Genomic DNA, 25,573 nt, shown 5'->3' with positions numbered 1-25,573 from the left:
TTGCCAGGCTTCACAGACAGTGGCTGGGAATTTAAAACCGAGTTGTTTTCGGAGGCGTGACTAAAAATGATTCCGTAGAGCATAATTCTCAGCAGAATAATGCCAGTCCCCTTCCACCCAAGAACACAAGGGGAGAAAATGTAGTTCTAAACTGACCCTGTACTTCTAAGACTCAATTGCAGTTGGTTACCCTTGGTATGTTGCTCACAGGCTTCATCAGGAGCATCTGGGTACAAAGATCTTCTGATCTTCTTTGCCAACGTTGTCTTCATTCTTAAACTATTTCAAACTATTCTCAAACTATTCACTCCCCCTAACTATTTTTGAGCCTCTTGGTGGGGATAAGATTCAATTGATGGCTCGAAGATTTATATATGGGCACAACGGGAGTTCTAAGGGATATTATGTTAGAGTAGGTGGAATTATAGGGGACTGTGGAGGTATTAACAGACAGAAATTTGAAAACTGAAAAATCTTAATGGTTCTGCAGATGAACCCATTTATAAAGGAGGGATATAAGGTGTTTCTTTTGATGTTCCTTCATTTTTCTCTTTAGCTCTCTGTTAAAAGTCTGCTAAAAGAAAAAGAAAACAGGCGTCACTGCAAGCGAAGCCAGGCACCAGACTTCCTGTCCTTCCAGGTGAGGAGAGTGTTGCCTACTTTCCAAGGGGTGTAGATGGCATCCCACCAGGTGTCCCTCTCTGCCCTGACCTCATACTTGCTCTCCCTCTTGCTCTCTTCCCTTCACCTAAGGAATACTAACCACGTCAAAGGCTTCAAAGGCTTCATCAGGGATTGTCCAGTAACATCTCTGAGTCCCAGGTGTCCATTATCCTTTTTGCCCTTGGCTCTGAGGTTATAGAAATGAAAAATGAGTTTCAATTTTGGACAGAGACTTAGGAGTAGAATCAGACATCTAGAAAGACACTTCTTCCACTCTGCTGCTGGATTCCTGCCACTCAACTTGCATCCTCCTTCTCAGAGCAGCACTTCTGTCCTCAGTGTTCCTGTCCAGGTCATCTTCATTCTTAAACTATTTCAAGCTATTCTCAAACTATTCATTCCCCTTAACTATTTTTGAGCCTCTTGGTGGGGATAAGATTCATCGGGATATTATGTTAGAGTAGGTGTAATTATAGGGGGACTGTGGAGGTATTAACAGACAGAACTAACAGCCCCCCTGTGTAGGTATAACAACCCAAGACTCTGAGGTAGCCTGAAGGGCCAGATTCTTTGGAGAGCAAAGGTGACATTGTAAAATCGACAGTTTACCATCATGGAAACTGGGGCCAAGGAACATTTGAGATGGAGTAGCCATTAACAACAATGGGCCTTTAAATCCTCACAGCTTTCTTTTTTTAGTGCCTTTAGTGTATTGGGAGAAATCATATCTGATTATTAAAAAATTTCTGATAATACAAAAACCCTAAGAAAGGTACCTCGGCTCTTCTAAAAATCACCTAGACTCTTACCCTTAGAGAAAACCACTGCTCATGTTTGGTGATTTCCCTCCAGATGGTCTGTGGACATATATACATCATGCTGTACATGCTGTGCTCTGACTTTCTATTTTCTCCAACAAAACATTGGGTTGTGGAAAACTTTCCATGCCAGTCAGTATGTCAACATTAGCCCTTTTAAGGTCTGCATAGTATTCCATTGTATCGGTGCACCATCTAGCCGTTCACCATTGTTAGACCTTTAGCTTGTTTCCAGCTTTTAGCTGTTATGCACAATGCTGTGATTGAACAACTATGAGCATTCTTTTTTGTGTACTTGTCTAATTATCTTTGGCTACAATTCAAGACATAAAATGATTGGCTCATATGGTTTCCACAATTTTAAAGTTCTCTCTCTCTCTCTCTTTCCCTCTCTCTCTCTCTCTCTCTCTCTCTCTCTATATATATATATATATATATATATATATATATATATGCTGTTCTTGTTGTTCAGTTGCTAAGTTATGTCCCACTCTTTTGTGATCCCATGGACTGTAGCCCACCAGGCTCCTTTGTCCATGGAATTTCCCAGGCACAGATACTAGAGTGGGTTGCCATTTCCTTCTCCAAGATATATATATATATGGCACAAGAGACACAGGTTTAATCCTTGGGTTGGGAAAATCCCCTGGAGTAGGAAATGGCTACCCACACCAGTATTCTTGCCTGGGAAATCCCATAGACAGAGGAGCCTTGCAGGCTACAGTCCATGGGGTCGCAAAGAGTTGGACATAACTGAGCATGTGCACATGTACACACACACACACATAGAGAGAGAGAGAGATGGAGAGTAGGAGGGAGACAGACAACCAAACTACTCTCTTTAAAGATTGTACCAATTTGTACGTCTATCACTGGAAATCATAACCTTTAAGATAACCCTACAGCCATCCAAACAAAGATCTTGGAGCATTGTACTGGGCTGCCAGATGGTACTCTACAAGCACTTGATCTGCTTCTCTCCTGATCACCAACCATAGCATGAAAAAAGAGTTTTGGGATCAAAACTCCTCACTTTAAATTGTGAGGAAGGGCCTTTATATCTTTTTTTTACCCTAACTAATCAGTGATCCAGCCCTTACCTTCAAAAAGATCATCCCCAGTATATGGGGCTGGGGGCTGAAAGTCATCACTTGGACCATAGCGAAGCTTGGGGGTGTTATGAGCTCCAGCGATGATACAAGCCCCAGCGGTGCTACCAGCTCCAGCGGTGTTATGAGCTCCACTGGTGTTACCAGCTCCAGCGGTGTTATGAGATCCATTTTCCCCAGAATATTCACCTTCCTCCATGGGTTCATCTAAGGCAAAGGTTACTGATACGTTCTTCTTGGGTCTTATTCTTACACCTTCTTTCTGTTTATCAGCAAGATGGAGGAGAAAGTCAGTTGGTGCCCAAAGAGGTCAGAGATTGGTCCCTGAGGCAATAACATTTAATGAGCCACTTACTAGCAGGATTGACTTCAGAGGCTTAGGTTCCATTGAGTGTTGTCCTACATGCTGTCTATTTTCTTTGGACATTCCCATTTGGGTAGCAAAGCTGGAGAAGATAGAGAGGATAAAGCCATAGTGAAAACAGATTCAAGCTCCTTAAGGGGCTTGTGTTCCTTTTCTCCTCTGTGTAACAAACCAGAGACTAGAAACCCTGTTTTGGAGAAACTCTACTACTGATGATTTAACTCATCCCACTCAAATTGTGCCTAGGGGAGGATGTACCTAACAGTGTTGGGATGTTTGTGATCACTGCCTTCACCCCATTTGGGCCAATTGATCTCGAGAGACTTGCTCAGCACCTCACAGAATTCATGCTCCTCCCAGAACTCCCTGCTTTTGTTGAAGATTAACTCCCACATCTATTCTTATCAGTACACCTAACAGAGGCAGCTCAGTACCTGTCTGCTGGGGATCTTTCCTCAAATCCTCTAGTGCCACTGGAGGCTGCAATGGTTGGTGGCAGTGGCTGTTGGCGAGCACACAGCTCTTCATATTCCTCCCCAATGGCAGATAACAGCCAGTGCAGGCCATCAATTATAGGTTGATGGCTCCTTTGGAGGTCTTTGACAACTGAACAAGGTTCCTGTGACAAAAAGAGAAGACTCTAGCCCAGGAGCTTGGGACCTCTGGGGCCCATAGTCTCAATCACCCTCAGCACACAGGTACACAGAAGCTCTGCTGTACCTAGAGAGGCTCTTAAGACTTCCTAAGAGATAGGAGAAAAGGAAAGATTATAAGCATCTGAATGCAGAGTTCAAAAGAATAGCAAGAAGAGATAAAGCCTTCTTCAGTGATCAATGCAAAGAAATAGAGGAAAAGAACAGAATGGGAAAGACTAGAGATCTCTTCAAGAAAATTAGAGATACCAAGGTAACATTTCATGCAAAGATGGGCTCGATAAAGACAGAAATGGTATGGACCTAACAGAAGCAGAAGATATTAAGAAGAGGTGGCAAGAATACACAGAAGAACTGTACAAAAAAGTTCTTCACGACCCAGATAATCACGATGATGTGATCACTAATCTAGAGCCAGACATCTTGGAATGTGAAGTCAAGTGGACCTTAGAAAGCATCACTATGAACAAAGCTAGTGGAGGTGATGGAATTCCAGTTGAGCTGTTTCAAATCCTGAAAGATGATGCTGTGAAAGTGCTGCATTCAATATGCCAGCAAATTTGGAAAACTCAGCAGTGGCCACAGGACTGGAAAAGGTCAGTTTTCATTCCAATTCCAAAGAAAGGCAATGCAAAAGAATGCTCAAACTACCACACAGTTGCACTCATCTCACATGCTAGTAAAGTAATGCTCCAAATTCTCCAAGCCAGGCTTCAGCAATACATGAACTCCCTGATGTTCAAGCTGGTTTTAGAAAAGGCGGAGGAACCAGAGATCAAATTGCCAACATCCGATGGATCATGGAAAAAGCAAGAGAGTTCCAGAAAAACATCTATTTCTGCTTTATTGACTATGCCAAAGCCTTTGACTGTGTGGATCACAATAAACTGTGGAAAATTCTGAAAGAGATGGGAATACCAGACCACCTAACCTGCCTCTTGAGAAACCTGTATGCAGGTCAGGAAGCGACAGTTAGAAGTGGACATGGAACAACAGACTGGTTCCAAATAGGAAAAGGAGTACGTCAAGGCTGTATATTGTCACCCTACTTATTTAACTTATATGCAGAGTACATCATGAGAAATGCTGGACTGGAAGAAACACAAGCTGGAATCAAGATTGCCGGGAGAAATATCAATAACCTCAGATATGCAGATGACACCACCCTTACGGCAAAAAGTGAAGAGGAGCTAAAAAGCCTCTTGATGAAAGTGAAAGAGGAGAGCGAAAAAGTTGGCTTAAAGCTCAACATTCAGAAAACGAAGATCATGGCATCCGGTCCCATTACTTCATGGGAAATAGATGGGGAAACAGTAGAAACAGTGTCAGACTTTATTTTTTGGGGCTCCCAAATCACTGCAGCTGATGACTGCAGCCATGAAATTAAAAGACGCTTACTCCTTGGAAGAAAAGTTATGACCAACCTAGATAGTATATTCAAAAGCAGAGACATTACTTTGCCGACTAAGGTCCATCTAGTCAAGGCTATGGTTTTTCCTGTGGTCATGTATGGATGTGAGAGTTGGACTGTGAAGAAGGCTGAGCACCGAAGAATTGATGCTTTTGAATGTGGTGTTGGAGAAGACTCTTGAGAGTCTGTTGGACTGCAAGGAGATCCAACCAGTCCATTCTGAAGGAGATCAACCCTGGGATTTCTTTGGAAGGAATGATGCTAAAGCTGAAACTCCAGTACTTTGGCCACCTCATGCAAAGAGTTGACTCATTGGAAAAGACTCTGATGCTGGGAGGGATTGGAGGCAGGAAGAGAAGGGGATGACCGAGGATGAGATGGCTGGATGGCATCAGGGACTCGATGGATGTGAGTCTGAGTGAACTCTGGGAGATGGTGATGGACAGGGAGGCCTGGCGTGCTGCGATTCATGGGGTCACAGAGTTGGACACAACTGAGCGACTGAACTGAACTGAAGAGATACTCAACATTTACTCCTGAGAAGGTAAATGAAAGGTACAAAAGCTAGGTCCTTTAATCAAGTGTCATGTCTTGGATGTATAACCTCGGACAAGGCACACAGAGTCTCTGAGTCTTGGCTTTCTTAACCATAAATTGAGACTACTCAAATTTCTAGCTTTAAAGAGCTATTTTGCAGGCCTAATGAGAAAACAGATGCAAAAGTGTTGTAAGTGAGTGGTACTTATCACCGTTGAGTCAGAAATCATTACCATACTTGTGTCAGGGAGAGGCTTTGCCTGAGATCTGGCATAGGAGACTGATTATGGGCTGTGGAAGGCATCAGCCTTGGTTGAGAGGACAAGGGAAGGGAGAGCTGGACACTTACCACTCGGCACGGAGACTTGTTCTCATTCATTAGTCTCTCCAGCAGCAGATATTCAATGATATCACCAGGCGGCAGGGCGTCCGTCTTATCCTGCTTGTTGGCCAGGCTAAAACCAGGCATTGGAAGATTTTGAGGGAAGAAGAGAGGATGAGTGAAACTGAGATAGAGACCAAGGGCAAGAAAAGAAAGGAAAGAGGGGGATATCCAATTCTGGTACAGCTGCTCCATATCCAGGGACTAGCTTTTAAGCCACACCCAGTAAGGTAATCCAGACATTTTTCTAGCCAGCTCTCAATGGAGGAAAGAATAGCACAAGTAATTTGAATCTGAGATAATCCCCAAGCCTCATTTCTCACTTCTACACTACACCATCAAACTTTAATTAGAATTTCTAACTGGGATAGGAACAAATTTGGAGCTTTTATACCCTCCCCTAAACTCTGTTCATGCTTGAGCTGGGGGTGCTAACAAGGAATAAAAAAGGCTAAAAGGGGGTGGGGAGGATTGACAGGCCACCTGAAATATCACCCTGGAATAAGAGGTAGTGGCATAAGTCTCCGGCAGTCTGCCAAGGGAGCAGGCCACTGGCATTGAATATGCAACACAGGAGTTTTTGGCCTTCATCTCAAGGTCAGAGACTGAAGCCAGAAAAGAGAAGCAAATGTAGGGAGGCAATCTTCAGGAAGAGTCGACAAATGGGTGAGGAGGGTGTGTGCATTTCCCTTTGATGCTTGCCTTCAAAATTACCTTTGCACAATTAGATAACAGGTTCCCCCATGGCAGTGTCTGGTAGAAAGTGGCTCTTGAAAACAGCCCACAGAGGACTGAGCCACTACCCCTCAGCCAAAGAGGAGAGGCGGTCTAACTGGATGTGACAGAGAAACCACCTAGCCCTTCCTCTGTCTACCTCTCTTCTAAAGGCTCAGAATGGGAAGGGGAAATTGGACACAAAGGGAGAGTCTTACAGCAGGATGGGTTTCCCAGCCACTCTTTCATCAGACAGCAGGTTGGGTAAGATGACCTTCACTTCCTGCATGCGCTCCAAGTCGCTGGAATCCAGGACGAAAACAAGCCCATGTGCCTGAGCATAGAAGTTTGGCCAGATTTCGCGGCCCTGCATGTCTCCTTTCAGGTCATAGATGGAAACTTCATAATTATCCACCAGGAGTGTGGTTAGTTCAGAGTTTGAACAACTGTCCATCCTACTACTACTAGGGAGTTCTATGCATAGGGGAAGAGAGGATGAAAGAATTTGTTACATGATTATCTGGACCTTGATTAGAGCCTGCGCTCAGGAATCCTATGGAGGTGTCCTGTCATCCTGCTCATGCTGATTCATCTTCCTAAACCAGCACTTTGCCCACACTACCCTATCCTGGCTCAGTAACCTTCCTTGAGTGCCTGCTGCTCTGAAGACAGAATATAAACTCTTTCACCTCCTAACCTGCCAGATCCGTTTCTTCCCTGACTGGTATCCAGGGTCTCTGGTACCCAGCCTCTTCCTCCCTCTGCTTCTTGACTCGTGTGCCTCCCTATCCCCCATTCCATGTGCATGTCAGGCTCTCCCTTGCCCTGGGCCTTCACAAGATACTATTCCTACTGGTTAGAATACTTTTTCACTACTCTGCTTGGTTAACACCTATTTTGTTTTTAAAAGGTCAATTCAGATCTTGGTTCTTCTAGAAAATTTTCTTAACTCACACTACCATCCCCAAGTCCGGATAAGGTGCCTTTCTTCTGGGCTTACCACTACCACAGCACATGTATGCTCAGTCGCTCAGTAGTGTCTGACTCTTTGTGGCCCCATGGACTATAGCCTGCTAGGCTCCTCTTTCCATGGGGATCCCCCAGGCAAGAATACTGGTGTGGGTTGCCATGCTGTCCTCCAAGGGATCTTCCCAACCCAGGGATTGAACCCAGGTCTCCTGCACTGCAGGCGGATTCTTTACTGTCTGAGCCACCAGGGAAGCCCATGTTACAGTGTTATAAATTCTATGATTTATTTATCTGGGTTATAAACTGCAACAGGATAGAAACCCTTTCAGTATTTACTATTATATATTCACAATGTCAAGCACAGAAACTGGCAGACAGGTGTTCAGTAAATATTTGTTGAATGCATCTGATGAAGCTCTTCTCTCCCATCCTTTCTTTAAGGCCCAGCTCAAGTACCACTTTCTTTAGGAAGCCTCGCTGACTGGCCCAGCTCTCACTTCGATCTCTAGTTAAGCACATGATGTGTTAAACTGGTCCTTTACCTCATTCTGTGCACATCCTGCCTCCCCAATGAAAATATAAGCTCTGTGAGGGAGGGGCTCCGCATTCCCTTACACATAGTCAGTGTTCAGTAAATTTTTATGGGGCCTGTTACTGTGGAGGAGAGTATGATGTCCTCTTCCTTTCATATCTCCTAGAAACCATGCCAAACTCAGACACCTTTGCCCTTTCAAGGCTATGGCCAGACCATACAGTCCCACAGGGCATCCCACCTCTCACTCAGCCCCCAGAGAAATGCAGTTCAGCATTTCTGTAGACACATTCCAGTCTATTAAACCGACAGCCTGGCTTAGATCTCTGTCCACATTAGTAGCAAGATGATTTTACAGATTCTCTACACTCATACCTGGGAGTTCTAAGACCAGAATCAGTAGCTTCTTATCTCTAGTTTCAAATTTACATGGGACATTTTCTATAGGATTGCCAGAATAAGTTGCTTAGCTGCGAAGTCCTGCTTTCAGATCTTTGGAAATGTATGACTATACACATTTATGTGTATACATAATATGCCTCTATATGTGTGTATATGTACATATTATTACATTTTACTATCATCTCATAATGTCCTCTTCTGATTTTATGTTAGTCAATTATTTAATTATAGTGTTCACAGAACATGTAATTTTCATTCACAATTTTGTTATTTGTTATGTCTATATTAGACTACTTAAAAATAATAAGTGAATAGGTTAAAACTCTAAAGGTAATTTTTAAATTGTGTTTTCTATATCAAAGCAAACTTTATGTTTTTTCCCTGTTATTTCTTTATATTTTCAACCTTACCAATTCTCCAATAATTCAGTCTATTGTTGGCAAACCCTAAAAACCATCAGAAGTTGCTCTCTGACAATGTACATTTCTCTTATTGCCTCTATTAATTTATAAACACTCTGAGGAGAGGTACTGAGTCAAATCCATCTCTATATCCCTAGCAGAATGCTACATAAAGCATAGTTTGGGGATCATCTGCTTTAGAGTTACATGGGGGTGATGGTTAAGTCCCACCCCGTGCCAAATGAATAAGAATCCTACACTTGGGACACAAGTATCTTTTTTTTTTTTTTTACTCTTACATCATCTTCTCTCAGGTATCTTTATTTATTTATTTATTTTTAGCAAACTCCTATGTTTAACAAAATCCCTAGGTGATTTTTCTCACCTTACATTTTGAGACTCACTGCCTTAAAGAGCAGTAGAATTTTTGCCTGTCTCAGCATTATCTGGCACACTTGTTAAGATTTTTGGTTCCCTGGGCCTTCTCCAGGCCCAAATATCTGAACCTTCAGGTCCCCTGTGAGTTGGTGTGATTCTGATTTTTGGCTCTCAGTACCCACTATGCACCAGGATCACCTGTGGAGCTCTTAAAACCTATGACACTAGGCCTCATTCTTTGAGAGAGTGAGATATGGGGTGGGGCTCAGAAAGCATTTTCTTTTCAAGTTCGAAATATATAGCTAGGTTTGAAACTGCTTTAAACACCCTCATATAGAGCACTGCTGGTGCCCATGCTTGGATCCCTTGCCCCATATGACCATGCCAGACGAAACAGTTATAGTGAATGATGTTGTTGGTAATAATGGCTTATGTCCCAAAATATTTTAGAGCCAGTGTCTTCAAATATTTACACAATTTACTGCTTATAGATTGGAACTTCCTCCCTAGGCTATCATCTGTTTTCAGCAATTATAAGCATTTGCAGGAGCTTATAGGGGGCAAGACTTTGATGCTGGGAGGGATTGGGGGCAGGAGGAGAAGGGGACGACAGAGGATGAGATGGATGGATGGCATCACTGACTCGATGGACGTGAATCTGAGTGAACTCCGGGAATTGGTGATGGACAGGGAGGCCTGGCATGCTGTGATTCATGGGGTCGCAAAGAGTCGGACACGACTGAGCGACTGAACTGAACTGAACTGATAGGGGGCAAGCTATTGCATTTTGGGTCCAGAGGAGTCTACTAGTCTCTGGAAGTCTTACATGGACAGAGGTGGCCTGAGATAATTCTTCAGAATGTGACATCAGTGGAAATTTGCTTCTTAGCCATAAAAATGTCTCTGTGAATGAAGTTTATGAATCATCCCCAAGTTATTCATCAAGCACAAGGCAAGTTAAAGAGTAACAAATTAGACTGCAAGCTCTATCTTCTAGGAATTAGAATGGAAAGCACATGCTATTCTCATAGGAAAAATAGCATAAGGCTAATTACGGTTGAGTGCTTCCCAACGATGGCTATTAGAAAAGCCTGGGGTGTTCTTAATATGTTCCCAGGCCCCACCCAGACTGGATGGGAATCTAGGGGTGGTGCTGAGTTGGACTCTAAAAATTATTCCCTTTATCAGTAACGTTGTGATTTATCTTGGCTCCTTGATTTTTTTTGCTGCTTCTTACCTTTTTTATTTTTTAATTATCATTTCTGCCAATCAGAGATTTGGGAGAGGCAGAATCAAGTTTGCTGCCTGTAAGGTGGAATACCAGGCTGAACCACTGGCTGAAATGTCAAGGTATTAAACTGGAGATTTGGTATTAAATTTGCCTGTCTCTGAACTGACACCATTTCTCAAGCTCCAACCCTCTATATGAACTGTCACAAACAGTTTCACGTTATTAAACTTCTTCATCATCCCACACTTGTCTCTCTTTTTTTTTTCACACTTGTCTCTCTTATCTAGACCAAATTCCACATTAATTGAGCTCTGAAACTAGACACTGTTTCAAACTTGCTTTCCTTCCTAATCAACTGCAGTGCTTTGCATAGTCACAGTTCATTCAGACTGACACTATGAAAAGACCTTCAATTAGGGTATCTTGTAAAGGGAGCAGGTAACAGACATTACATAAACAGGCTGATAACACCTGAGGAGAGGAGTGTATGTGTGTCTCTGTGTGTGTGTGTCTTGTTCATGTGTGTTGGGAAGTGTTTACCTTCCAATGAGGTAACTTGAGCGCCATGAAGTAAGGGTAGGAAGGAATGACATTTCACTGGTCACTGGGACCCAGGGGAGACCTAAACTAGTATCTAATGCTCTCAGTTCCTTACGTCTTTGGAACGCCTCCACAAGAACAGTTTTCCCTGAGTTGTCCAGTCCAATGATGATGATGACTACATGTCTAGAAATGGAAAAGAAAAATGAGTCAAAGCCTTCAAAGTACTGTTAGTCTAAACAAAGAATTATACTTTTGGTGTTTGGGGCTCTGCCTGCAGTAGTCCCAATGCAGTCATAAAGGCACAGCCAGGTGGTAGGAGGTGGAGTGGGAACTACACCCCAAAGCCTCCAAGGACACTTTGCTTCCTTGATTCACTTGCCTTGTAGAACTGCCATCCTTCCCCAACCCTGCCCCTAATCTTGTAGACACCACCTAGTCATGCCCCCAATAGTATATATCATAAGGATCTGTCCTGTGAGGGATCATGGCTTGGTACACTGGAGGAAATGGTGGAGCAGGTCTAAAGAAATAATTACAGTATTACCTCTCAGTCTCTTCAGTTGTCTTTAGACGACACCAGCAGGAAGTCAGAAGCCGGAACATGATTCAGCTTAGTTCTTTAATATTAAGGGAAACAAGAAATCAGCCCATGGTTAACTCTGAACCTAAATTAGCTTATGAATATGCAGAAACTGATAAACAGACTGGGACGGTCAAAAGTCCATTATTTCATTCTGTCCAACCTTGTTTATGTCATGGGTGGGGTGCGGGGGAACCGATTATCATCAACTCTAGTGGCAAAACAGTGATTTCTTATTAAAGCAACCTATACAGGCATGATGGCATTAGGTGTGGCCTATCCCTTCAGCCATAGTTCATCCCTGTTAGGAATATCTTTATTCAACCTTCGAATTGGTGATGGGGTGGAGGATAATTTAGACAATTGCTTCACGGTTAATCCATGTTGTAGCATGTATTAATATTTCATTCCCTTCTATGGCTAAGTAACATTCCATTGTATGGATATACCACATTTTGTTTATCCATCCATCAATTGATGTTTGGATTGTTTCTACTTTTTGACTCTTATGAATAATCCTGCTATATATATGTGTGTGTGCGTAGGATTGTATAAGTTTTGTATGGACATATGGTTTTCAGTTCTCTTGAGTTTATAACTAGGAGTGTAATTGCTGGGTCATATGATAACTAAAAAGCCTCTTGATGAAAGTGAAAGAGGAGAGTGAAAAAGTTGGCTTAAAGCTCAACATTCAGAAAATGAAGATCATGGCATCTGCTCATGGGAAATAGATGGGGAAACAGTGGAAACAGTGTCAGACTTTATTGCTTTGGGCGCCAAAATCACTGCAGACGGTGACTGCAGCCATGAAATTAAAAGACGCTTACTCCTTGCAAGGAAAGTTATGACCAACCTAGAGAGCATATTCAAAAGCAGAGACATTACTTTGCCGACTAAGGTCCATCTAGTCAAGGCTATGGTTTTTCCTCTGGTCATGTATGGATGTGAGAGTTGAACTGTGAAGAAGGCTGAGCGCTGAAGAATTGATGCTTTTGAACTGTGGTGTTGGAGAAGACTCTTGAGAGTCTGTTGGACTGCAAGGAGATCCAACCATTCCATTCTGAAGGAGATCAACCCTGGGATTTCTTTGGAAGGAATGATGCTGAAGCTGAAGCTCCAGTACTTTGGCCACCTCATGCGAAGAGTTGACTCATTGGAAAAGACTCTGATGCTGGGAGGGATTGGAGGCAGGAGGAGAAGGGGATGACAGAGGATGAGATGGATGGATGGCCTCACCGACTCAATGGCCATGAGTTTGAGTGAACTCTGGGAGTTGGTGATGGACAGGGAGGCCTGGCGTGCTGTGATTCATGGGGTCGGAAAGAGTCGGAGACGACTGAGTGACTGAACTGAATGTCTATGTATGGGGCCCAGAGCTGGGGGAAGCTCTGTTTGGGTTACCAAAGTACTTAGGTTGATACTCAGATGGGCTTTGGTTAGCTCTCTGATGATTATGTGGTGAGTCAGTTCAGTTCAGTTCAGTCGCTCAGTTGTGTCCGACTCTTTGCGACCCCATGAATCGCAGCACGCCAGGCCTCCCTGTCCATCACCAACTCCTAGAGTTCACTCAGACTCACGTCCATCGAGTCAGTGAGGCCATCCATCCATCTCATCCTCTGTCATCCCCTTCTCCTCCTGCCTCCAATCCCTCCCAGCATCAGAGTCTTTTCCAATGAGTCAACTCTTCCCATGAGGTGGCCAAACTGGAGCTTCAGCTTCAGCATCATTCCTTCCAAAGAAATCCCAGGGTTGATCTCCTTCAGAATGGACTGGTTGGATCTCCTTGCAGTCCAACAGACTCTCAAGAGTCTTCTCCAACACCACACTTCAAAAGCATCAATTCTTCAGCGCTCAGCTTTCTTCACAGTCCAACTCTCACATCCATACATGACCAGAGGAAAAACCATAGCCTTGACTAGACGGACCTTTGTTGGCAAAGTAATGTCTCTGCTTTTGTATATGCTCTCTAGGTTGGTCATAACTTTCCTTGCAAGGAGTAAGCGTCTTTTAATTTCATGGCTGCAGTCACCATCTGCCATGATCTTGGAGCCCAAAGCAATAAAGTCTGACAATGTTTCCACTGTTTCCCCATCTATTTCCCATGAAGTGATGGGACCGGATGCCATGATCTTCATTTTCTGAACGTTGAGCTTTAAGCCAACTTTTTCACTCTCCTGTTTCACTTGCATCAAGAAGCTCTTTAGTTCCTCTTCACTTTCTGCCATAAGGGTGGTGTCATCTGCATATCTGAGATTATTGATATTTCTCCTGGCAGTCTTGATTCCAGCTTGTACTTCTTCCAGCCCAGCGTTTCTCATGGTGTACTCTGCATATAATTTTAATAAGCAGGGTGACAGTATACAGCCTTACGTACTCCTTTTCCTATTTGGAACCAGTCTGTTGTTCCATGTCCAGTTCTACCTGTTGCCTCCTGACCTGAATATAGGTTTCTCAAGAGACAGGTCAGGTGGTCCGGTATTCCCATCTCTTTCAGAATTTTCCACAGTGGTGAATATGTATCTGCTTATTAATGGATAACTTAGCAGGATTCTGCAGAATCACCCACTGTTTTAGATAACTGCTATCCCCAAATAGAGACTCACATTTTATAGCATTTCTTATTAGATCATTGTTCATTCCCTGGGAAATCATTCAGATTCCCATAAGGACCTCCTGGAAAATAGGTCTGGCTTATGCCCTTCCAAAGGAAAACCTGATATGTGGCCTGTGATCAAAACCAGCCTTATTCCAGCTTTGCTCATGAAGCTGATAAAACCAGGAGCCTGAAATGCCAGTGTCTGATTGTCTGGGTTCCATGGTATCCATCTTGCTTTAAGACAGGAAGTAGCAGCTTCATGCCTATTTCCTGATAATTGCAGAGCTTCCTAGCTTGATCTCAGACAGTCTGTATTTGTTAGTACCACTAAGAGAGGTCCAACTGGCATCACACAAATTCTTCCTTAAGAACATATCTTACAGAAGGATAAGTAGGATAACCAAGAAAGAAAATAATTGGGCTAGGGATTATCAGGTCCTTTCACTTCCTGCACCTCTCCTGGGTACTCTAGGATGAAATCATCTAAATCTACCCTTTTCAGAATTCTTATCTACAGAATGGAGATAATGATACATTTTGCTTACCTTGAGGTGGTTAATTATGTATCTGATTAGAAGTTGGTTCTTTTTGAGAGAAAGACTTAAAATGGAGTAATAGAGTAATAGGAAGATGTGTTGTGCCTTCTAGCCTTCTTTCCAGAGTAACACAGCTTAGTTGCCCCCTTATGCTGGCTGTCAAGGTTCTGACATATCCATGGTAACCACTGCTTGGTTTATAGCAATCAAACTCGTATCTCCCTACCTTGTCTGATTATATAGCTAATTTCTAAATGAATTTTTAGTCATCACGTTTTTAAGTTTACAAAGTATCTACATAGACCTTACAGTGTGCCAGCACTCATTTAAGCAATCAATACATACTAAACTCATTTAATACTAATAATATGGCAAAAAGTAGGGGCCATCATTCACAAAAAGGCTAAGTAATTTGCCCAAATTTACCCATTTAGTAAGTGGTAATGCCTAGAATTCAAACCCAGGTGGTCTAGTTTCAGAGTCTGTGTATTAAGGGTCTCACAGGCTGTATGAGTGAGATTTTCAGGGGCCAGAGAAACTACCACAGCTCCGGGCCTTTCTATCTTTTCTGGACAAACTGTATTATACTCCTTTTTAAGTCAACTTTAAAATAAACTTTTTTAAGAACAGTTTTAGATATACAGAAAATTTACAAAGATAGTACAGAGAGTTCACATTATACCCTGCACCTGTTTACCCCTTTATTAATAGTATTGATGTAACACATATAGACTACCAGTTTTTCTTCCAGCAAAAATGGGTTTATTTGGGATCAACAAAGAATTACAATTTGGGGTCTGCCATTATGGCAAGTCACAGGAGGGGGAAACGTAGTTGGGTGGGCTATACTAAACAAAAGAGTCTATTGGGGGAATTTAGAGCTTGAAGTCAGAGAAGGCAATGGCATCCCACTCCAGTACTCCTGCCTAGAAAATCCCATGGAAGGAGGAGCCTGGTAGGCTCCAGTCCATGGTGTTGCTAAGAGTCAGGCATGACTGAAGCGACTTAGCAGCAACAGCAGCTATAGTGGCTTTTCACTGGCTGAGTTGTGGCAGTCTCTCATTGGCTGAGTTGTAGCGATCTCTCACTGGCTGAGCTCTTGCCAGGCAAGAAATGGAAGTCTTCTTGTTGGGCTCTGCTGTTGTCATAGGGTGTGAGAGCTCCTCTCTCTGACCTCCTATTCTAATGCAGTGCTGGTTAAGACTCGGGTTTTCTGGTTTCAGTGACTTTTTGTCCCTCAGTGCCAGAAACGACCTTTCCTGAGTGTGGTATTCCATGATGGAGGGAAAGCATACACACTGGAAACCTACTGAGGTCACATTTGGGTAACAAGGAAGGGTAGAAGGGACAACTCTGAGGCCACTTACTCTTGAGAGTCCCTTGGACTGCAAGGAGGTCCAACCAGTCCATCCTAAAGGAGACCAGTCCTGGGTGTTCATTAGAAGGACTGATGCTGAAGCTGAAACTCCAATACTTTGGCCACCTCATGCAAAGAGTTGACTCACTGGCAAAGACTCTGATGGTAGGAGGGATTGAGGGCAGGAGGAGAAGGGGACGACAGAGGATGAGATGGCTGGATGGTATCACTGACTCGATGGACATGAGTTTGAGTGAACTCCGGGAGTTGGTGATGGACAGGGAGGCCTGGCGTGCTGCAATTTATGGGGTCGCAAAGAGTTGGACACGACTGAGCAACTGAACTGAACTGAAAGTCCACATATCATCAAGATCATAAACATTGGAGATGATATGAAAGATTTGGCAGACAAACTTCTGACAAGCCTGATCTAACTATCTTGGGAAAGCTGTTCCATCAGATGTTGTGTGCTTCAATTCTGGGAGCTATTTACTGTCAGGTCACCAGATGACATGCAGGTCCACTCAGGGTGTGCTGCTTTCTCTCCGTGTGTCATATGAATCCAAGAGTCTGTTGCCTGGAGTTTCATGGCACAAGGGTTGGTTAGCAGTACTTGATAGGGGTCTTTCCAGTGAGGTTAAAGAGAATCCTTCTGAAACTGTCTTTTCCAGTATATGAAATCTCCAGGTTGCAAGGGTGCTTAAGGTCTTCATCTCCAGAGAGTACACTGTGAAAACACTGCTCTAGCAAAACATGGTTATTTTTATTTTTCAATATAATTTGTATTTATTATGTCACTATATAACAAGCAAAATATTAGGTGGGGATTTGAATAACATGAATCTGTTTCTTCAGTGGTCTGTACAAAGAAAATCAACAGGTTATTTTTAATAGAAGCAATTAGGCCTTTGCAACACTGGAATATTTCTCATTTTATCAGCTGCAGGTTAAACAATGCAGGAGCCAAGTACATTGAGTGTCCTGTGACTATCTCAAAGGGTGAGAGTTTGAATTCCACAAGGGATGGATATAAGATTTAGAAGGATCAGTGTCAGTGCTTTTGGCCAATATATTTGGAGGGCCCATACAAATTTTGCCAATTGAGTTTTAATAATTCCATTAGTACATTTGACTAAACCAGAGGATTGAGGATGCTAAATGCAGTGAAAGTATTGTAAAACTGGCCAAACAGCACAGATATCAAAATATCTGACCAGTAAAATGGGTCCCTTGATCGTCATGAATTGTGGGAGGATTTCCCCAGGTAGGGATAATATTTTCCAGAAAGACCAGCCACAGAAAAAGCAGTAGCCTGTCTGCAAAGGAAGGCTTAAGTCCAGTGTGAAAACATTCACACCATGACCAAAATATATTTATATCCCTGAGATGGGGAAAGTTGTGTTAAATCTAATTGCCAGACCTTGCATGGTCCATTAGACAGTTTAAAATGTTTGGAAGCAGTAACAGGCTTCCCTGGGTTGTCCTTTGGATTAGTGGGGCAAGTGAGGTAGGCACTTTTTGCAACTTTGTAAATGTTTCCCCACCAATATTGATTCATGAAAGCAAGAATTTTGTCAGTAGACCAATGATCTAATGCATGTATAGTGGTTAGGAGTATAAATTTTGGAATCTCTAGTAGGACTGAGTTGTTATTTGATCTGAATCAGAGCTTTCTCTTTTTATCAAACCAAGAGTTGAATTTCCAGTCTTTTTTTCTTTTCTGAGACCAATTGTTGGGCTTCTCCAGCCAGTTTTTCTAAGTTATCATTTGGAGAAATACCCCTTTTTATCATGACAGAAGTTTGACTGCTTTTGATTCCTTTAAGGGCAGCGTTCCTTGTGGAACTGTCAGCAAGGTAATTTCCCTTAGCTTCTAGGGAGTCAAGTTAAAAATGTCCTGGAATTTTAATAATAGCTTAAGTGGCAGGTAAAAGTACTGCATTCACTAATGTTTGAACATAGGAGACATTTTAAATTTTATCTCTACTGAAAGTTAGGAAGCCATGTTGCTTCCACAACATTCCAAAATCATGAGCTTCTCCGAAACCTTATCTACTATCAGTATAAATTCTGGCAGTTTTGAACGTGAGTAAAGTGCAAGCTTGTGTAAGATCACATAATTCAGACTTTGGGGCTGAAGTAGCCATTGGTACTGCCTCAAAAACAACGAAAGGAGTTGCAATAGCATACCCAGCACAGTATTTACCATGATCAACTTTTAGATAAGAACCATCAGTGAACTTTGAGAAGCCAGCATTACCCAAATTATTTTCTTGCAGGTCATCACAAGGCATCAGGATATGATCCATCAGCATTAAGTAGTGGTGAGAGACTTCATTGGTGATGGAGGGCAGAAGAGCAGCAGGGTTAAGGTTATTACAACCTAAAAGAGTTCTGTGAGGAACTTAACAAAAGGACTTCTTAGGAAGTGAGGTGGCTGACTGAGAAATATTGAGTGTGATGAGAATTCAGAAGGGCTTCTACTGCATGAGGTACAAAAATGGTTGAAAGGAATCCCACCTCAATCTTTTTGATGACCTTAACCAAAAAGGCAGTGGCAGTAATGGCTCTAAGGCAAGCTGGAAAGACAACTTAGAAGGCTGCAGGCACCCAAGGTGCTTAATTGGTAACGATCTTTTTTCTAATATCCTGGCTGTTTGCAATAATAGCAGGGTAGACCCGTGCCACAGTGTACAGTTGCTGGCTTTAATACTCTGTGGATAGATAGTGGTCCTCATGTTTTTGGATGAGTACCCCAAAGGCATTATCTTCCTTTTCATATATAAAACTGGAAAAGAGAATCTGATCATTGGATGCCCAAGAGTGTGTGGGTTCATCAAACTCTTTAAGGCCTTAAAGACTATTTTGTCTGGTTCTTCCCATAAAATTGGGTTGAGGTTGCTCTTTAGTAAAATATACAGAGATTTGGCCATAAGAGAGAAATTTGGAATCCAGTTTGAGTAATATCCAACTAGCCTGAGAGAACCTCACATTTGGCACTTCATTTTGGATTTCTGGAAGCTTGGGACACATGAAGCCTTCTGGGTTCAGGTATAGCCCTTTTTCTGGTATCAGCTGTCCTAAATTTTGAAGGGGGTTTGGGAAAACTGCAATCTTCCCTTGGCAACTTTATGTCCCTTTAAGGCTAATAACTTTAGCAAGTGGATGCTGCTTTCCTGTGAGAAGGGTTGAGAAGGAGAACAAAGAAGCAAATCATCCACACATTGCACCAAAGCAGAACCCCTAAGGAACTTGTATCATCCAGATCAGCCTTCAAGATTTCTGAGAAATAAAGGCTCTCAGTACAACCCCAAGGCATTACTGTATGGATGCACTGTTTTGTTTTCCAAATGAAGGCAAAAAGGTATTGGTTAGAATGTGCACTGCATACATCAATTATAGTAAAGAATTTGCTTCTGTTGGAAATGGATGTTAGTAGTGTGTGAGAATTAGGAATAAAGAGTGTCGAGGGATAAGAGTCTTGTTTATTGCTCAGAGATCCTGGACAAACTTCCACCCTCAGCCCTTAGGTTTCTCGATGGTAAAATCAGGGGATTATAGGGATTAGTACAAGGGATAATGATGACTTGTTATCTTCTATTATAGGCTTTTTACCTCGAAGGCCTTCTTTCCTTACAGGGTGTTGATTAATTCTGGAGAGAAATTTGGGGGTGTTTATTTGGATCTTGATGGGACGTGCACTGTGAATTTTACCAAAATCAGTTGGAGATTTTGCCCATAAGGAGGGTGGTATCTGATCCAGTAGGAACAAATGATCAGTGTTTCCAGAATCAGCTGTTGTACCATCAAAGACAGAAGAAATAAAGTATGTCAAAGGGTCATTTAATTTAACGGATTGACTGCTTTGATGACTACTGTCAAGTTGTAGAAATTCTGTAAAAATTCTGGCATGATACTTCCCTAAGAAGTCTTGGTCAAATAAATAGGTAGGGGTGGAGGAACTGAGGAGAAAATGGTGTGTGTTTCTCAAAGGGCCTAAAGAAAAGAATGGCTTCAGAGATAGGAACCTTTTGAAGTTCATTAGAGAACCCTACTATTTGAACTATCTTAGTACTCCAAGGCAGAGACTTTATTGTAGTGGAACTGAACACCAAAGAGTGTGGCTCTGGTGTCACTTAGGACTGGAAGAAATTTATCCTTAACATGGAAAAATGTTATTCAAGAAAATCAAGAGGGAGGGATTGGGAATAGCTCTTATAGTTCCTTTGACTCTTGTTATTAAGAATTAGGGGGATGTTGGAAAGACAACTTAGAAGGCTGCAGGCACCCAAAGTGCAAAAATTGGTAACAATCTCTTTTCTAATATCCTGGCTCTTTGCAATAATAGCAAAAACTAGGAGGGTTTTGTTTTTGTTTAGGGACCTGCATTTGTTTTTATTGAAGATTAAGAATTTAGCAGTTTTCATTTACCTAGTTTTTAATTAGTGACTTTCCATAGCTGTTATGTTTGTGAGTAGATGGCACCCCACTCCAGCACTCTTGCCTGGGAAGTCCCATGGACAGAGGAGCCTGGTGGGCCATAATCCATGGGGTCTGCTGGGAGTCAGACACGACTGAGTGACTTCACTTTCACTTTTCGCTTTCATGCATTGGAGAAGGAGATGGCAACCCACTCCAGTGTTCTTGCCTGGAGAATCCCAGGGACGGGGGAGCCTGGTGGGCTACCAACTATGGGGTCACACAGAGTCGGACACGACTGAAGCGACTTAGCAGCAGCAGCAGCAGCAGCATTTTACATGACTAATCTAGAGTGCGAGAGACCTGGTTTGCCAGATTAACTAAATATGGAGTGGACAAAGTTTCCCATTCAATCTTGGTCCTTTTTACTAGAAGAGAAAGATCCTGGTTCAGCCCACTAATAAAAATAGAGTTGAAAGCTACTCAAGTGGAATCAACATCTGAAGGAAGGTAAGAATTTTCTTTAAATACATTCTGAAGTTGATCATAATAGTCATGAATAGGTTCATCATATTTTTGTGTGCAAGCCTGAATTTTGTTCCAATTAACAGGCTTTCAGAAAGCCTTACAAATTGCTCTCGGAAATCACTTAGTAATCACCTGAGCTTGATCCTATACGTTAATGGGCTGGTCTCCCAGTTATAATTCTAGAGCGCTTTCAGGATTTCCCCAGTTGTGAATTTTCATCCAAATTTAGGCCTGGTCTTCACTGACAGGCATACGAACTAACTAATCTAAGTCAGAGTTGATAAGTTTGAATAACTATATTATATTCTTCAGCAAATCTGTAAGGATTTCAGTTACTTTGGGATAATCTTTGACTATGGCTTTGCAGTTAAGAGTTTAGCCTCTGGATCCTTTGAAGGCTTAATTTTAAAGAGACAGGTTCTGATAAGTTCAGAGGAAATGGCACAGGGGAGTTTCAGAGAAAAGGGAAAGTTTGGCAAGAGAATTAGTATGGGGGAACTGAGAGTTATAGACGAGGTATAAGTGGTATAAAAGGGAAGAAGGAGGATGATGCCAGAGGCAGAGGCAGAGGAAAGGAACAAGATGACACTGGAGACAGTATCCGAGATATAGAAGCCAGGGACAAGGAACATGAGGCTTTGGCAGCCATTTTGTCTTTGGTTGCCTCAGTTGATCTTATAATGAAATATATAGAAATAGGCATTCCATTCAGTTTTGGCAATTTTACAGATATGGTTGTCCAATTTTGTTTTAGGAAAAGTAAGTTTGGGATTTCAGTATTTCTCCATAATTCCCATTCATGTTCTCAACTGCTTTTGGTTAGGTTGGTCCATTTACTTAGAAATGTGCATGAGGAAGGACTACAGATTTTTAAACATAAAATCAGTCAGGATTCTTGTAAGGGCACTCTCAAAGTATTTAGGTAATTGGAATCACATTTCTCAGAGGTTTATCTTTAGAGTAAAACAGTAATTTTCAAACAGCCTAAAACAGCTTAAATGGGCTCAAACACCCTGCAGGCCTATACCAGCCAGTTCTAAGGGAACAGTCTAGTTTTAAAGGAGCCAGGACAAAGGCTGCTCAGCACACCCTAATCCTGAACGAGGCAGGCTGAAGACTGAACAGCACAGTTTCAATGAAACAGCTCCTGTTCCAAAAGAAATTCAGCTAAAAGCTAGCATAGTTTCATTTGGAATAGCCCGGTTTGAAAAAAAAGAAAAAAACAGGCCGAAGTGCTTAACTCACAGACAGAGTAAGGCTTTAATCAGAATAAACCCCCAGGAGAAAAATTTACCCTTAGGCCTCAGGGCTGGTGATTTTTTTTTTTTTTAATGGACTTTTTAGGTAGCTTACCTATCTGTTTACCAGCCTCAGAGTCGTTGTGGGGTCTTCTCTGTATCCCTGCATTGGACACCAAAATGTTCACCTTAAACAGTTTGCCAGTTACTTCTCCAGTAAAAGCCGATTTACTCAGAATCAGCGAACAATTATACCCTGGGGTCTCTAACTATGGCCGCCACAAACAAAGCCCTCTGCCTCAGGCGAAAAAGACTGTTATGGAAAGGAAGTTGCAAAGTCTAATAAACAGACAGCTCATTGGACGAATTGAGAGTTCCAAATATAGTGGCTTTTCATTGGCTGAGTCGTGGAAATCTTTCATTGGCTAAACTCTTGCCAGACGAAAAATGGAAGTCTTTCTTTCTTCTTCCTGTTCCGGGCTGCTGCTACTGTCCTAGGATGTAAGAGCTCCTCCTCTGACTTGTTGACTGTTTTATTTGAGGTTTCTGTTTTTCATTTGTGTAACACCTTACACTAGTATGGTACATTTGTTAAAATTAAAGAACCAGAATCGATACATTGTTGTTGCTGTTGTTGTGCAGCTGCTAAGTCGTGTCTGACTCTTTGTGACCCCATGGAGTGCAGCACATCAAGCTTCCCTGTGCTTTAGTATCTCCAGCAGTTTGTTCAAATTGATGTGTCCATTGAGTCAGTGATACTATCTAACCATCTCATCCTCTGCCGCCCCATTTCCTTTTGCCTTCTGTCTTTTGCAGCATCAGTCTTTTCTAATGAATTGATACATTATTACTAACTAAAGAACATACCTCAGTCTCATTTCCTTAGTGCAGTTGTTTTTGCGTTTAGTGTCCCAGACTCCATTTACTTCCAAAGTTAGCTGGGTCAGCACTCTTAACCCTACCTCCTTCAATGAAGTTGTTTTGTACATTTGTAATACACATTCTGTAATAAGTTAATTTTGTGTGTCAACTTGACTGGGCCACGGTGTGCCCAGATATTTGGCAAAACATTATTTCGGGTGTTTCTGTGAGTGTTTTTTAGGTGAGATTAACAGGCAACGGCACCCCACTCCAGTACTCTTGCCTGGAAGATCCCATGGACGGAGCAGCCTGGAAGGCTGCAGTCCATGGGGGCACGAAGAGTCAGACACGACTGAGCGACTTCACTTTCACTCTTCACTTTCATGCATTGGAGAGGGAAATGGCAGCCCACTCCATTGTTCTTGCCTTGAGAATCCCAGGGACGGGGGAGCTTGGTGGGCTGCTGTCTATGGGGTCTCACAGAGTCGGACACGACTGAAGCAACTTAGCAGCAGCAGCAGCAGCAACTTTTAAATAGACTCAGGAAAGCAAATTGCCCTCCCTAATTTGACCTCATCCTTAGTGGCTCATATGATAAAGAATCTGTTTGCAATGAAGGAGACCTGGGTTTGATCCCTGGGTAGGGAAGAGCTCCTGGAGAAGGGATTGGCTACCCACTCCAGTATTCTTGCCTGGAGAATTCCGCAGATACAGGAGCCTGGTAGGCTATAGTCCACTGGGTCACAAAGAATTGGACATGACTGAGCAACTAAAAATCAGTTGGAGGCATGACTAAAATAAAAAAAGTTGACCCTTCACCAAGTAAGAGAGGAAAAAGTCAGGCAGAAGTCTGACTGCTTTTGAACTGGATCATTGACTTCTTTCCTGCCTACAGACTCAAAGTGAAACAATGGCTCTTCCTGGATTGTGAGCCTGCTGGTCTTTGGACTGGAACTACACCATCTGCTCTTCGGTTCTCAGGCCTTAGGAATCCTCCTGGAACTAAACAATTGACTCTCCTGGATCTCTAGCTTGCCGATTCACCCTGCTGATCTTGGGGCCTGCCAGACTATATAAATGTATGAGCCAATACCTTGTAATAAATCTACACACACACACACACACACACACACACACACACACACAGAGAGAGATATCCTATTGCTGGGATAGAACAGCTACCTGTTCTTGCATCAGGACCTCCTTCTATATTACCTATTATCTCTTGCCTCCAGTTCTCTGCCTCAAATACTCTCCTCCTAGTCTTCACTTTAATGCTTTATTGTCATCTCTCAATTCTCTCATCTTCTTGTCACCTCCTCAAAAGAAGCCTTCCCTGACCCGGGCTGTTCCCCTTTCCCCTTTAATCCCTTTAATTTTTATTTTAAACATTTAATTAAAATAAAGATACAGAAAACTACACAAAATTTAGCTTAAAGAGTTACTATAAAACGAACACCCTAGTAACCATTATCTTATTTAACCTACATGTTTATGCTCTATTCCTTTCTTTTTTCTTTTTAAAGTTTTTCGTACATTAACATAGACTTAAAAAACCTGCATCTATACAGTTTTAAGACACATAGATTGATGTATCCACCACCGCCTATATACAGAATATAGTTCTGTCACCCCAAAAAACTCTCTGTTGTTATCCCTTTATAGTTTCACTTCTACCTCAACCTCCTCCCTACCATTAACCTCTGGTAACTAATAATCTGTTCTGTGTCATTATAGTTTTGTCATTTGGAGATGTTATATATATGGAATCATACATTTGTGATTAAAACTGGCTTTTTTTTATATCAGCCTAATGCCATCGAAATTCATCCAAGTGGTTGTGTTTATTAAATACTTGGTTTCTCTTTATTGCTAAATAGTATTCCATTCTGTGGATGTACCACAGTGTATGTACTCTATCTTTTGAGTAACATTTGGATTATTTCCAGTTTTTGGCAGTTGTGAATGGAGCTAGAATAAACATCCATATTCAGGATTTTGTTTAATACTGTGGATGTTTATTTAATTATATTTTAAAATTGAGGTGTGGTTGATGTTTAATGTGGTTCCCTGGGGGCTCAGATGGTAATGACTCTGGCTGCAATGCAGGAGACCCAGGTTTGATCCTTGGGTTGGGAAGATCCCCTGGAGAAGGAAATGGCAACCCACTCCAGTATTCTTGCCTGGTAAATCCCATGGACAGAGGAGCCTGGCAGGCTACAGTCCATGAGGTCACAAAGAATCCAACATGATGTATAATATTATATTAATTCCAGTTGTACAACATGGTGATTCAAAATTTTTCTAGATTATATTCCATTTATAGTTATTATAAAATATTGACTATTTTC

General features: G+C 42.2%; 1 protein-coding gene across 1 annotated transcript; it reads right to left on the bottom strand.

Moving 5' to 3' along the window:
- Positions 1–2,558: 2,558 nt before the first annotated feature.
- Positions 2,559–11,710, bottom strand: ARL13A (ADP ribosylation factor like GTPase 13A). The gene is made up of 7 exons (XM_018044108.1): positions 11,652–11,710; positions 11,220–11,290; positions 6,870–7,125; positions 5,905–6,010; positions 3,389–3,573; positions 2,946–3,036; positions 2,559–2,852 (listed from the first exon to the last, which is right to left on the bottom strand). The coding sequence occupies exons 1-7, from the start codon at positions 11,708–11,710 to the stop codon at positions 2,559–2,561; spliced, it is 1,062 nt and encodes a 353-aa protein (XP_017899597.1).
- Between the last annotated feature and the right edge of the window lie 13,863 nt (positions 11,711–25,573).

Source organism: Capra hircus (assembly GCF_001704415.2).
Source record: "Capra hircus breed San Clemente chromosome X unlocalized genomic scaffold, ASM170441v1, whole genome shotgun sequence".
NCBI classification, from domain to species: Eukaryota; Metazoa; Chordata; class Mammalia; order Artiodactyla; family Bovidae; genus Capra; species Capra hircus.
This window is presented reverse-complemented; position numbering and strand designations above follow the sequence as displayed.